At 51.4% G+C, this 12339-nt stretch overlaps 6 protein-coding genes across 6 annotated transcripts; 2 read left to right on the top strand and 4 right to left on the bottom strand.

The window, feature by feature from the left end:
- Positions 1-516: 516 nt before the first annotated feature.
- On the bottom strand, positions 517-2453 carry CC1G_07792 (serine proteinase; the record flags this gene model as incomplete). The annotated part of the gene is made up of 11 exons (XM_001835197.2): positions 517-560; positions 614-764; positions 829-1014; positions 1162-1276; positions 1337-1357; positions 1413-1490; positions 1654-1703; positions 1761-1783; positions 1837-1904; positions 2088-2187; positions 2234-2453. 11 exons carry the CDS (start codon positions 2451-2453, stop codon positions 517-519), a joined length of 1056 nt encoding a protein of 351 aa, XP_001835249.2.
- An 816-nt stretch (positions 2454-3269) lies between these two features.
- CC1G_07791 (hypothetical protein) lies at positions 3270-3717 on the bottom strand (the record flags this gene model as incomplete). Its single annotated transcript, XM_001835196.2, has 3 exons — positions 3270-3302; positions 3417-3530; positions 3658-3717. The coding sequence occupies 3 exons, from the start codon at positions 3715-3717 to the stop codon at positions 3270-3272; spliced, it is 207 nt and encodes a 68-aa protein (XP_001835248.2).
- Positions 3718-4008: 291 nt separating this feature from the next.
- On the bottom strand, positions 4009-4268 carry CC1G_07790 (hypothetical protein; the record flags this gene model as incomplete). The annotated part of the gene is made up of 2 exons (XM_001835195.1): positions 4009-4157; positions 4223-4268. The coding sequence occupies 2 exons, from the start codon at positions 4266-4268 to the stop codon at positions 4009-4011; spliced, it is 195 nt and encodes a 64-aa protein (XP_001835247.1).
- Positions 4269-5734: 1466 nt separating this feature from the next.
- CC1G_07789 (hypothetical protein) lies at positions 5735-6618 on the bottom strand (the record flags this gene model as incomplete). Its single annotated transcript, XM_001835194.2, has 4 exons — positions 5735-5744; positions 5835-6201; positions 6260-6511; positions 6576-6618. The coding sequence occupies 4 exons, from the start codon at positions 6616-6618 to the stop codon at positions 5735-5737; spliced, it is 672 nt and encodes a 223-aa protein (XP_001835246.2).
- Positions 6619-7188: 570 nt separating this feature from the next.
- Positions 7189-9878, top strand: CC1G_15467 (hypothetical protein; the record flags this gene model as incomplete). The annotated part of the gene is made up of 5 exons (XM_002910144.1): positions 7189-7525; positions 7582-7771; positions 7825-9059; positions 9319-9642; positions 9763-9878. 5 exons carry the CDS (start codon positions 7189-7191, stop codon positions 9876-9878), a joined length of 2202 nt encoding a protein of 733 aa, XP_002910190.1.
- Positions 9879-10399: 521 nt separating this feature from the next.
- CC1G_15466 (hypothetical protein) lies at positions 10400-11168 on the top strand (the record flags this gene model as incomplete). Its single annotated transcript, XM_002910143.1, has 3 exons — positions 10400-10442; positions 10497-10736; positions 10798-11168. The coding sequence occupies 3 exons, from the start codon at positions 10400-10402 to the stop codon at positions 11166-11168; spliced, it is 654 nt and encodes a 217-aa protein (XP_002910189.1).
- Positions 11169-12339: the final 1171 nt, after the last annotated feature.

The raw sequence follows: 12339 nt of genomic DNA, 5'->3' as shown, positions 1-12339 counted from the left end.
ACTTTACAGCCCTTTACTTTCAAGTTGTTGTTACTACGCGTCTACCTGGCTCGCTACTTCCCTTCTACCTTCCTCCCTGACTGACACTTCCACCGCTATTCCACCCTTCCTTTTCACTCTTACCTGGTTTACTCTTCCTCTTAGCTATGGTGCAATTAGCTTCATCATCGATGGACTCGGACATTCAAACCTCAATACATACATTTCCTTCATTCATTCAAATTACCTTCTGTTACTTTGTTTTCGTTGCATTAATTTAGACGACGTTCGCTGGTAGAGACGGGATACGATAGTGACGTCACGCGTGACACGTCGGTCGCGTACATCTAGGTTGTCGATAGGGGCTCTTTGGTTTCTCCGCGACTTTCAAACTTCCGGGTTGGGGATGTAAGGACAACAACATCGGGTATATTGGTAACTTTTACACGGGACGAATAGATAGGACAGAGCAGCTATTGTGATCCTGAGCTCGACTCAGGAACCGCGGAGGACAAAAGGAAGATGAATCGGATTTCTTTACAAAGGCCCGATCTGGGCGAGATTGTTGGCAGTACCGGATGCTGAGAGAGTAGTTGTCAGGAAATTGAGCCCACTCCTGATATTTGACACTTACGGAGACCGCTGATAGCTCCTTTAACAGCAAGGTTCTGAATCTTGGCTTGCATCTGAGCCGGAGAGATATTCCCATCCTTTGAAATCAAATAGGCTACCAATCCAGCAATGTGAGGCGCGGCCATGGAGGTTCCAGAAACCCTGTTGCTCGACTAAAATGACTTCATTCAGCAAGATAGCTCTCCGAGGAAAGGTGGATAAACCCAGGGAACGCACCGCGTTATCAGCTCCGATCCAAGCGCTGGTCACGTTCTGTCCGGGTGCATAGACGGTTACAACAGGGCCAAAGTTGGAGAAGGCCGCCTTCGCGTCGAAGATGTTGGCGGCGCCAACAGTAATGGCGGAGGGTACTCGGGCAGGAGAGACGTTAAACGCGTCCTTGTTGTCGTTGCCTGCCGAAACCTATGAAAATTCAAGTTAGGTTTGTCGCGTGCGTCTGGCGCTTGAGAGACAGTACCGTAACATGAATGCCAGCATCGGTAAGCTAGGCATACGACAAGGTCAGCATAATACTGTATCTGAGTTGAGAGAAACATTGGAGCGCCTTACCCTGGTGACTGCATCGTCGAGCGCTTGAGATACACTGCCGCCCAGAGACATGGACACGACAGATGGCCTGCCAGAAGCGGCGGCTTGAGAACGGATCCAGTCCAAGCCAGCGACACTTTTAACGGATCATTAGTACAGTTGACCTACGGGAATGAGAATGCAGAGTAGGTCTTACATTCCAGAAACAGGTCCTTGTCTATCGAAGATTGGGTGTCAATGACATTCCCAAGCTTCAAGGGATGGGAACGTACCCGCTGTTACTCAAAACCCTGACGGCAATGAGAGAGGCGTTTTTCGCAACTCCCCATCGAGCACCTGCGGCGATGCCGCTGTTTCGAGTAGAATTGATGAACCTCGTCAATATGGACACGTCTGCGTGAGGATGACGAAAGCTTACGCGCAGTGGGTACCGTGACCGTGTCCGTCTCTATCTCTGTAGAGAAGCATCATCACATGGTGGGACGTACAGTGAGAGTGGAAGTGGAGTCTTACCCTCCGACGCCAAAGGATCCTCCCCATCGTGCGCGACCCCCAAAATCGGTCTGGGCGATGTATTGATGGTCAGCACCTCAGTTAGTAGCCTCTGAGGTATTCCTTACATGAGTAGTCAGAATACCGGTGTCTGTTTGGCAGGTTAGGGCCGCTTTCAAGGAAGACAGATTTTTTATGACGGACCTGTAAGATAGATATCCACACCACTTCCAGCGGCGGAAGACTCGTAGGTGTACTTGAAGTCGAGTTTACTAAATAAAAAGGATGTAAGATTCGACGAAATCAACTGGGAATGAAAAGAGGTCGTACAGGAAATCAGTGTCATCTAGCGCTTGCTCTTGGCTGATTCTTTGCAGTCCCCAAGATGCGTCGTTTCTGAAAGCAACACCGTTAAGCACTTGATAAGCAACTAAAGTATTTTAGACTTCACTCACTGAGTGACGGGGGAGTGCATTTGCACGATACCGTCCTCGCTGATGAATTCGACGTCCTCGGAGGCTTGTAGCGCGGCGAGAGTCTCATCGTTGAGAGTACCTTGACACCAGGTAAGCTGCGGTCGTGCAATACAGAAGGGACCAACCAGAGAAACCGTTGATCAGGTTCAGCTCAACGGTGTCGGAGGGAAGCTTGAGCTTGCGCATCCACTGATTGCGCGACACGCCGTCCTTGAGTTTAACGATATGCTTGCCAGAAGTTGGCCCTGCATAGCGCTCGACCGACTTCAGTGACGCGCCAGGTGCTGAAAGCACCGGGGTGGCCAGCAGGACGGCGAAGGTGGTAAAGATAGTAGAGAGACGCATGGTAGAGGATGGAAGCAGAATATCTCGGGAAGGTAGCAGTACACTTGGGTTTCCAGTGTGAAGAGCATGGTGGGACTGCGCGTGCTTTTATACCTACCAGTCCCTAGAGCCAGAGGGAGCACCCACACATATGCATAAGCCTGTAAAGAGTGACTGTTTCCCGGACAGTGTCCCTCGCACCATGCACTTGGAAGCGTAGGAAGCCTCCAGCGCTGAGGTTTCACCGCTGAAAACACGAAGTTTACAGACTTCCTATGCTTCTAAGACTCTGAATACCGAGCTTCATCCTACACTCGCTTGCTAAATCCTTCATTTTCCATCCCACACAAATCTCAAAGAGTCCACTCTTTCCCTGTATGATGTTGACAATGTACCATCATCTCGTTTGCCATATGCTGCTGTCACCCGTTTGGAAGTTGAGAGCCATGAAGACGAGGCCGTACCGCAGAGGAAGTGATGCATGCACCTCCCCGAAGCCTGTTAATTGCAACAACGCATTCCAATTTCTCGACTTTCGTCCCATACAGCTGTCATCCTGGGACGTCTGTGGGGGTATCATACAAGGGAATACAATGTACACCCCGGAAAGGACAGCGGCGCATCGACGAGAAGCCTAGCCATTCAATAGGAAGGCATGGATGATGAGTACTATGTTGTCTGACATTTCCATTGCTATCTTAATCTGTCTTCCTACTCCCAGACGTCGTTATACATTAGTATCCCCTGATAGATGGTCAAAGACTTTCGAACTCTGGTGCCGATACTTGATCGAAGAAGTATATCCTTTTTAGGGAAGTCATTTTCCAGACTCACGCATCAGCCTTGTTCTCTTTTGAGATCGTCGTGCCACTACGGTTGAGTAATTTCGTTGGAGAAGCCCGTGTCAGAGGATCGGCCCGCAGGCTAGAAGAGAGCCTCTAGCTCTGTGTTGAGAAAGCATTTCCCGATCGCGATAGTCTGTACCTGAGGGACACGGGGACCCCATTTCCAGATAGCCTCGTTCTTGATACTAGTAGGCGACTGGTACTCGCCTTTTGCCTTAGCTTTACCAACTGTTCGACCTTTTAATTCCAGAAACTAAGACGGGGAATATCAAAGGAAGCATGACTACTTAGGGACCTCTCTTCAACCTTCCTCCTCCGTGAAGCCCGAGAAGTGGAAATGACTCCGTGGAACCCGTGAATGATGCCAATCTCGGACTCACCTTCACTCGGAGGCATGTGCCTCTTGAGCGCCTCATGATCTCATTGTATGTAAAAGGCATCTTCGGATAAATGAGAAGGTCGGGTGGCCATGCCACGCGTGGTTGGTGCTAATTGTTAGGAATAGACTCTGCTCACCTGCTGCTCTGCGTGCACGGCAAGGCTACTGTTTAATCTGATTGTGGTCATGTATACTTTGCTTCTGAATGCGTGTGATTGGACTCGACATGGCCGTAGTAATTACGCGCCAGACAAAGGCTGCAGTCTGCAACTGATGTGATTACTACTAGCGCTCCGATCGTTCATCTTCAGGACGGTAACAACTCGGAAGTAGAGGTTACAACGATAACAGTTTAGAGCAGCCCCACCACTCCGCCGACTGCGACACCCAGGCCCACAACGCTTGCCAACCCCAACACCTCTAGTTTGGATCCTGCGCCATCTGCGTCGCCTCCGCCTCCGCCTCCACCTCCACCCTTTCTGCCTGCCAATGCAGGGGCAGCTAGGATATAGGCGCAGGGTAATCAGTACGGGTGTTCATCCAGAGCCGGAAGATCGGTCACATACCGAGTAGGAGGGAAGCCAAGAAGATGCCTCTAAGGGAGAATTGCATTTTGTGTACTCGGTTGATATCAGTATTAGTGAGAGTGGTGTATGAGTGAGTTGTTAAGACTGGTAGCTCGGTGGGGTGCAAATTGGACTTGGGGCTCTGAGGAACTTGGTCACGTCTCTGCCCTTTTATATCTCGTCTGTGCCCTGCGGGCGGCTATTGCTGTAGACCATGGGAAACCGCACGAGGATAAATCGGTTAAAATGTGACGAGACGTTTTTAGACTGTACTAAGTTAACAGCGTTCAGCATCGAGCTTGCCTTTTGCGTAAAGGAAATGGGCGCGTTTTGGAGCCTCGTTGCGACGAACAGCGCCCTCAGATGTGATTGCCCTTGTCTACTTCATGAATTAGCTGTCAGCTATTGGTGTGATAATCGCTGGCGCGGACGGGACCTAGATTATTATCTGCCTTGAAGCGAGATTAAGCGCCTGTATTCCATTGAGACGATACCCATCCTGTTCGGCGACCGCTCGGCCAGGATCTAAGCGCCCAGTTGTAATCGATATTTTTGGACCAAACATTCACCCTCAATCACCGTGAGCCTTGTTCTCGCATGGTAGCCCATAGAACTTTGAATGAATACAGAGATCGGTCACAAGGTTTCTCCCAAGTATCTAGATTAAGCTGAAGGCATTATCACTGGTCGCACCGCAACCACTCCGACTGAACAACGGGAGATGGCGAAAAGAATAGGATGGGATTGAAGATTCAAGATGAGATTGCGTCGAAAAGTGAGTGATTGCCCCAAAAAGAGTGGGATGGGGGAATAAGAGTGGGATCCCGGCCGTTATCCCACTCTTTTCGTCGAGTTGTAACGGCAATCCCGCCTGCGGTACGCGCAGCTGTTAGGGTGCAGGTTGGTGGTTAGAGTTGGATTTAGGGTTGGGTTTAGGGTTTGGTTTGGTGGTTAAAGGTTGGGGAGGGGAATATCATGTTGCGCGCCTTCTTCGAAATAATGTGAAGTTGAATCGCTGAAAGTGGAGAGAGGCCACCCCTCCACCATCCCACTCTTTCGAAGGTGATCGCACTCTTTTTCACGACCTTTACTCCAACCTCCTAATTCCATCATATTCTTTTCGTATATACTCACAAACAACACTGGCTCAGGGCCGAACCCGTCCGCATTAAAGTTCAGTTAATAGCACTGCGCTCCAGAGTGATCATCGAAATTGTCGCCTTGCTCGTCGTGGCCGCTATCCCCATCTCCAGAGCTAACTCTAGTCCCCTAAGCTCCCTTCAGGTGGGGCACGCTCCCGGTGTATTGTCGTTTGTGATGCGAAACACCCTCCTAGAACAACTCTGTTTGGTAGATTCCGCAAATCTGCATAGTGCTTGAGTCGAGGGCCCTGCGCGGAGGGCGTACATCGAGAAACGGATACGTCTGAAGTGCTCTTACGAGCGTTGTACATGATCTGCTACTTAACATGGCAATAGAGCTGGAAATAATGATTCGGATGTCCATGTCGAGCTATAGGTACCTGGGCCGCCCCTTTCCTCCCAGTGCAAGCTTGGTCAGCATTGGTGTAATTTCAGTGAACTACTCTCAGACCATCATCATTACTACAAACCCAGATACCATCGGGGCAATCCAACCACCCACCCCTGCACCTCCCATCGACACCACGCTCCTCGCACCAGAGTCCTCGAGATCTTCAAGCTTCGCTGGTCCGGTATAGAGCGGTCTCGGCGTCCCGCTATATGTTCGATGAATAATGGTAATCATTCCAGTCCCAAGGTCCTCCGGTAGAGGAATTACGACCTCCTCTTCACACACCGCCAGCCCAGAGTCTCCAGGCTGAATGACACACTGGTTTGTTCGCCGGCTTCCCTCGATCTCAGGGAAAACAGTGTCCTCCTCTCCTGGAGCTCCGGTGCTGATGGCGCCCCGTACAGGGCCCTCGTTGAAGTAACGTGAAGCGTCAGCTCGGAAGGTGTCTGTTGGATGGTCAGCTTGAGGCAGAACTCAATTATCTGTGAGGGGGAGTGTACCCACAGCTTAAAGTGGTAGGTGTGGTCAGATATGTCGTGGTTGTAGTTGGCTCTTCCACCACCCCAAATGAGTACACGTGGGATGCGGCGTAGTGGGTCAGGCCCTCGTCGTCCACGGAGAGAGGGCTCGCTCCCAGGTGGCTCCCAGAGAGGATGTGCCTGAGTTCTCCGTGTGTGGAACCAGCAACGGCCTCTTGAGTAGTGGCCGGCCCAAAAGCTGTGATCACGTCTGCATCTGCGGAGAAAGCGAGAGGAGCTGGATGTGCCAGTGGAATTTGCCTCGTGAACGGACACAATGTAATTGAGAGGATACAACGTACCTGCGAATAGAAAGAGTGCGAGTGATCCTAATGTGGGGTGCATGATGGATATAACGAAGATGCCCTCATGAGCTGCTCCTTTTCAATGGAAAAGGCATCAAAAGGAGTCCGGGTATGGCGGACGAACTTTGCTTCTTTCTCTCCACAGCATCCGTGTTTTGAGCACTAAAGGAAAGCAGCTGCGTGGCTCTTTGTTACAGCAAGCAAATATTACAGGATCCTAACAGCGCCGAGGCTGAGAAACAAGCACCGAGTCCCAGAAAGCTGTAAAGCCCCGTGGTTAGAGGGATAGATAGGCCGGCTTGGAAGAGAAATTCGAGTCATCGTTGTGTCATCGGTTGAGTATAGAGAGAGTCTGTGACGCTGCTGCACCGTTGGTCACGGTATAGGAAAGGAACTGACCTTGTCCAGCACGATCAAGCATAATAAGCGCCGGAAGAAGAGGAATCCGGCATCCGGGCCGTAACTCACCGACACATCACATGACCTTCAAGTCACGTCCAACACGCGAACAATCGACGTCGCCAATTCCTGAGCTCAACCTCAACGCTCTTCTTGTCCACCCTTTGCCACCTATGACTTGCTGAAACCTCGGAAACTCGGACGTCTCGAAATGTCTCTCCCTTCGACACCCAAAACTCCGATTCGGGCAATCACCTCGACGCTCATAAATCGTGCCTCGCCGAGCGTTCCACCAGCGTCGCAAAATTACGAGCCTCTCGTTAAATCCGTCCTTGCATACCGCCTTTCGCGCTTGTTTTTGCAGTCAGCGACGGTCTGTTGGGCTACCCAGTCAGTATGGAGTATCTGGCAGAGTGGTGGAATCGGTGAATTGGGTCTATATGGCATCCTCCTCGTGCCTTTTAGACCTGTAACGTTGTTGGGGGCATTCTTGCTTTGGATTGCGGCATCTGTACCTGTCGTGGTTCTCAGAAAGACGTTCATTCACTGTGAGTGAACTCTTTGTACTGAGAATTGTCTGGAAATCCTGACAAATGAATTACAGCTGAAAGAACACCTGCAACTTCGCCTCATGCTTCACTGAAAGCTGCCCTGTCGAAAAGCAGTACAAAACCCGCTTTGTTCACGTATTTGGCCTCAGCGACTATCTTGGTAGTCGTGCACGCTGTTCTCGCGTACGCGCTCGAAAGTGGGAGCAGAGGCGACCCCCGTCTCTCCCTGTACGTCAAGTCAAGGTATGTGTTTTATAATCTTTGTTCTAATGAGTAAGAGACTGACTTTCGCTCAGAAAACACCCACACTACCTCAACGGACGCCTTCTGTTTTTGATTTTCTCCCAAGCAGCAGTATGCCTCTCATTCCTCTTCCGCAACATGCTTCGCGACCGATTCGCCTACCGCTGGGTATCAATGAGCTCCGCTGCACCTTCAACCCTCGTCGACATCACCGTGGCCGCCTTCATCGCCGTCATCTCCATCACCTCAGCGCTCCCTATTGCCTGCTTCACATTCGGCGCAGCCCGCATGCTCGTCCTCCCCGTCGTATACAAACTCCCCTTCCTCCGCTCGCTCCTCAAACCGTTCGTCAATCACTTTACAAAGGGTCCGTACACCTTTGTTCTGCCGCTCAAACACCTCACGCTCCTCATCCGCGCGTGGTTCCTTGGTTTTACGACGTTCTTCCTCTGGGAGTTGTCCGAGGCCATGTTCGATGGTCTCATTTCAGAGCCTGTCGCAGTTACGACCCAAGGTAGCAAGTCCAACCCTGTCGCCAACCAAACCCTCCTCGTCTCCGGTATCACCTCCAAGGACCCCGTCATGAAGTACTTTTCGTACGCAGAGCTTGCTGGTGTTGTGCAGAGCAAGGGATCAACCGCAGTAGCCGAGCGACAAGCATTATTCGGGGACCAGAAGAACGGGTTGAATTTGTGGGGTGTATTCGTACGCGAGACGCTGCTGCTGTTGGGCGAAGACTACCAGCGCCTGCTTCGACGCGGAGCACCACCGCCCCCTCCCGAACCGACAGCTACCACGTCAGCCACACCGCTCACCGGGAAGAAGCTCGTCGAAGGTGTCGAGGAGAGGATCAACGCCACGCCCGTTCCCCTCCTGCGCAGGTCGATCTTGAGGAACCAGTCTAGCTCGGTAATTGGATCCCCAGGCGAAGTCGTCCTCGACCAACTGGCGTCCGACGGTCCTATCGCTCAGGCGGTCGACAAAAGCGCTGAAGCGGCCCACCTCCCCGATCTCTTCAAATCCGTCTCGAGCCCACTTTCGAAGAGCATCCTCAAGCCAGTTGCTGAAGCCGTTCCAGTGCCTGCTCCTCCTGTCCCATCAGCAGGCTTAATAAAGAAAGCCAGGACTGGAATTTGCAACGCTGTGAAGAAGTCGTTCAATGAGCAAGCGCCACCGCAGTTGAAGGATGAGGTCGATCAGTTTGTGCGGTGGTGGACTATGGATCGGGTTAGCCGATTGGTGGACGCGAGTTTGCCGATGAGGGAGTTGGATGTGGTTGTTATTGAAGGTGTGTATCCGCTTTTCCGTTGCTTCAATCCTCGCACATGGGGAGCGTTTGCGTGTTCTATTTTTAAAGCATTGCTGCTTTGTGATCTGTCGTTTCATCTTCCCGGCTTTGTCTCGCCGCGCATCCGTTCATCCTCATGCTCTTCCAAATACTTTCGTTGTGTACTGGACTTCCTCTCTGTCACGTGTTCGCATTATCGTCCCTCCCTTCCGGCATCCGTCCGTGCATGCGCTGTAATACTAACATCCTCCCTATCTAGTTCTAACGAAACTTGTATGCGCTTCACTCGAAGAAGATCGATACGGCGTCGTCCAGCGCGATATCCCCAAGATCCTCGAATCGCTTCTATCGTTCCTGCAAGCAGTCGAAGACTACCAAGCTGAGATCGTGAAGAAGTACTCGCCTCCGCCGTTACCTTCCACCCAGCCCCGAGGTGCTGGCTCTGGCTCTTTCGAGACAAGCGACGGTGGGCAGGAGCAAGGCGAGGAAGAGGCCGGTCCCACGAAGAAAGAGCTTGAAGAGAGGAGGGCGATGGAGGCGGAGTTGGAGAAGGCAACTGATTTGTTGGGGTATGTCGGAGATGGTGCGTTTCCTTCCTAACTGTGATTATTCGCTGGTTTACTGAATATATGCGGCTCTTCCCCCCCTTTACCAATCCCTCGGGCGCATATATACACCTCTGTATGCATACATCGACCTCCAGGCCTCAAAGACGGTATCGCGCGCATTGTACGAACGTTCGGTGACAAGCTCACTGCGTTCAGATTCCCACCTCGCACGGCACAAAAGCTCCAGACTTTTATGGATTTCTGCCAGTAAACGTTTTTGGTAACGATCAACTTAGAGACGCATTGTTATGTTTACGCTCCCGTAATGTCTATCTTTTTGGGCAGATGGCTGGTTGAAATACGTCTCACCTCGCGGCTCACAAGTCGTTCAAAACAGAATTTCCGGACTTTCGCCGGTTCCTGTCGTTGCTGTTCTCGGGCGGCGCTGAACACAACCCTGGTTCGGTGGATGACGATCTTGGCGCCTGTTGAGTGGTTAATTGCCTTTTGTGGCGGCTCGGGCAGGTAGGTTAGGGCGCTCGAAGCATCGGAAGCCACGCGCAAACTCCACACGGATCAAGTGCCCTTGTCGCTCCTGTCGTCGAAGATCATTATAGTGCTTGACGGCTGCAATATTGACGCGTGTTGAGCGTGTTTTCGCCTTTTGGGGCAGCTCGGGCAGGTAGGACAGGGCGGTGGAAGAATGCAGTATCCCACAGTTTGAGACGTGTCTTTGGGATAAAAAGGAATGAATGTGAATCCGACAGGGTAACAATCGCTCGCGCTTTGATCATGCAACTCCTTGCCACAGCCGTCCTTTCGTCCATCGTGCTAGGTGCGTGCCACCTTCCCTCGCCATCGAACGAGGTCTAATTATCGTTCTCTTTAGGACGGGCATTGGCTCAAGATGCGAGTTCCAAAGAAGATGTGGTGACGATCTTCTGGCCCAAGGCTGACACCACCGCCGTAGACTGGGTCGAGGAGGCCAGTACGATCGGTGCCGAAGCGCTTTCCACCGACGCTGAGGGATACACCCACTACGCCGTTTCCCGAGTTGTAACACAAGGTGTGGCGAATGGCCATACATATCTCTCTGAACCTACGACCGCAACCTGTACGACCGCAACCTGTACGTCGCATTCGCCTTTTTCGCGTATTAGCTAAGGTGCGTCTTTGAACACCACATACAGACACGTTCCGAGCGGATGCCTCGCGCTACCACGCCGACGAACCGCTCAACCTAGTGCAGCCGACTAACGATGCTGGCGACCTTGGCCTCGTTCCCGTCGAGGGTGGACGATCGATAACAGAGTGCGTCACGCAGGAGGATGACACGATTGTTTGCTCCGTCAGGGTGGAGATCCCCGAACCGTCGGCTCGAACGGATTTCCTCACCTTCACGGGGGAGAAGGGGCCTTTGTATACGATTGTAGCGTTGGGTGCTAAGAAGGGTGGGGATGATGATGGTGATGATGATTCTGGGACGTCGGCGCTGAGGTTGGGAGGTGCGCTTGTTTGGTTGGGTGTTGTTGCTGGAGGGATGGCGGTTTCGGTCTATTAATGGGTGCTGGTGCTGGTGCTGCGCTGAAGGTCGTCGGTTTTTCACGAGTGGCAATGGAGAATTTGACAACTGTATACCTGCCTTGCATCGGAATAACTTTTGGTCACTGCAACGCCTCTATTGGCCTAGTCATTCAGCCTGGAACTACCCTAGTACGTGTGCTTCTCGCTCTTTCAATCTCGAGAGACCGCCTCCTTCGCTCGGGTCATGAGAGCGCTTTCCCAGCCTCTACTATCATTATCACTGGGTTGTAACGCCGACATAGAGTTGTAACGTGTCTTATCGGGGCTCAGATTCTTCTTTATCGGCCAATATTTTTGCATATCCTGTGAGAGTATACGTGGAGAATGTTAGCATCCACTTTCTACAAAGAAAGGGCAATTTGTAGTTGGAAGAATGCGTTATCAGTGGTAGAATTTTTGCGACAAGCGCAAAATTCTGACGTAATTCGTACTTTTCTAAAGGTCAAGAGCTCGGAATAGCGAAAAAACACTGGGAAAACAGATGCAGGTCATTTTTGCTCCAATTGTGCTATCTTTTCAGTTTCCTACTGTAGTCACTGAAGAGAGAGGGCAAAAGTGCTCGAGCGTGACAGGTACGAGGGACCATTCGCAGCAGGTTGCAGCTCCTTTCCCATCAAACAATCAAACTTCTGTCACGCTCTTCGCTTCGGGGTTGCGAATGATGTGACAGAGGAGTGATCGCAGGCATGTCACACTCGTTGCAACTCCCTGTTTTTGAGGCCTTTTGGATACCCTTCACCGGCTTTCGTCTGGCATAGCAGGATCCTCTTCGATCTTACAGAGATTTGAAAGTAGTATAGAGAAATGGCATCCCAATGTACTTGCAAAAATATGGAAGCGAGGACCTCCTACTTCTTGAGTTATTGAAGGATAACTGAAACCCGTTACAACTCTATGGTAATGATAGTATACGTGTCTGAAGCAGCTGATCTTCCTGTTCAAGGACCTACACTAATGACAGGTGATGGAATGTACACACATTACTAACAAGAGGACGGTGTGATGTGCGGTCAGACCACCTCCACTGATACCCAGGCCTTATGGCGATTAGTACTTCCCAGTGAACTCTCCCCGATTGAAAGGAATGAACGTTTATCGGAACATTTTCCGAGTCGTCTTTGACGCCCATTAAACGGCCTTTCAGCCAG

Source organism: Coprinopsis cinerea (genome assembly GCF_000182895.1).
Source record: "Coprinopsis cinerea okayama7#130 chromosome 12 map unlocalized cont3.12, whole genome shotgun sequence".
Lineage (NCBI taxonomy): Eukaryota > Fungi > Basidiomycota > Agaricomycetes > Agaricales > Psathyrellaceae > Coprinopsis > Coprinopsis cinerea.
The sequence above is the reverse complement of the archived record's forward strand: the minus strand, read 5'-3'. Positions and strand labels throughout refer to the sequence as shown.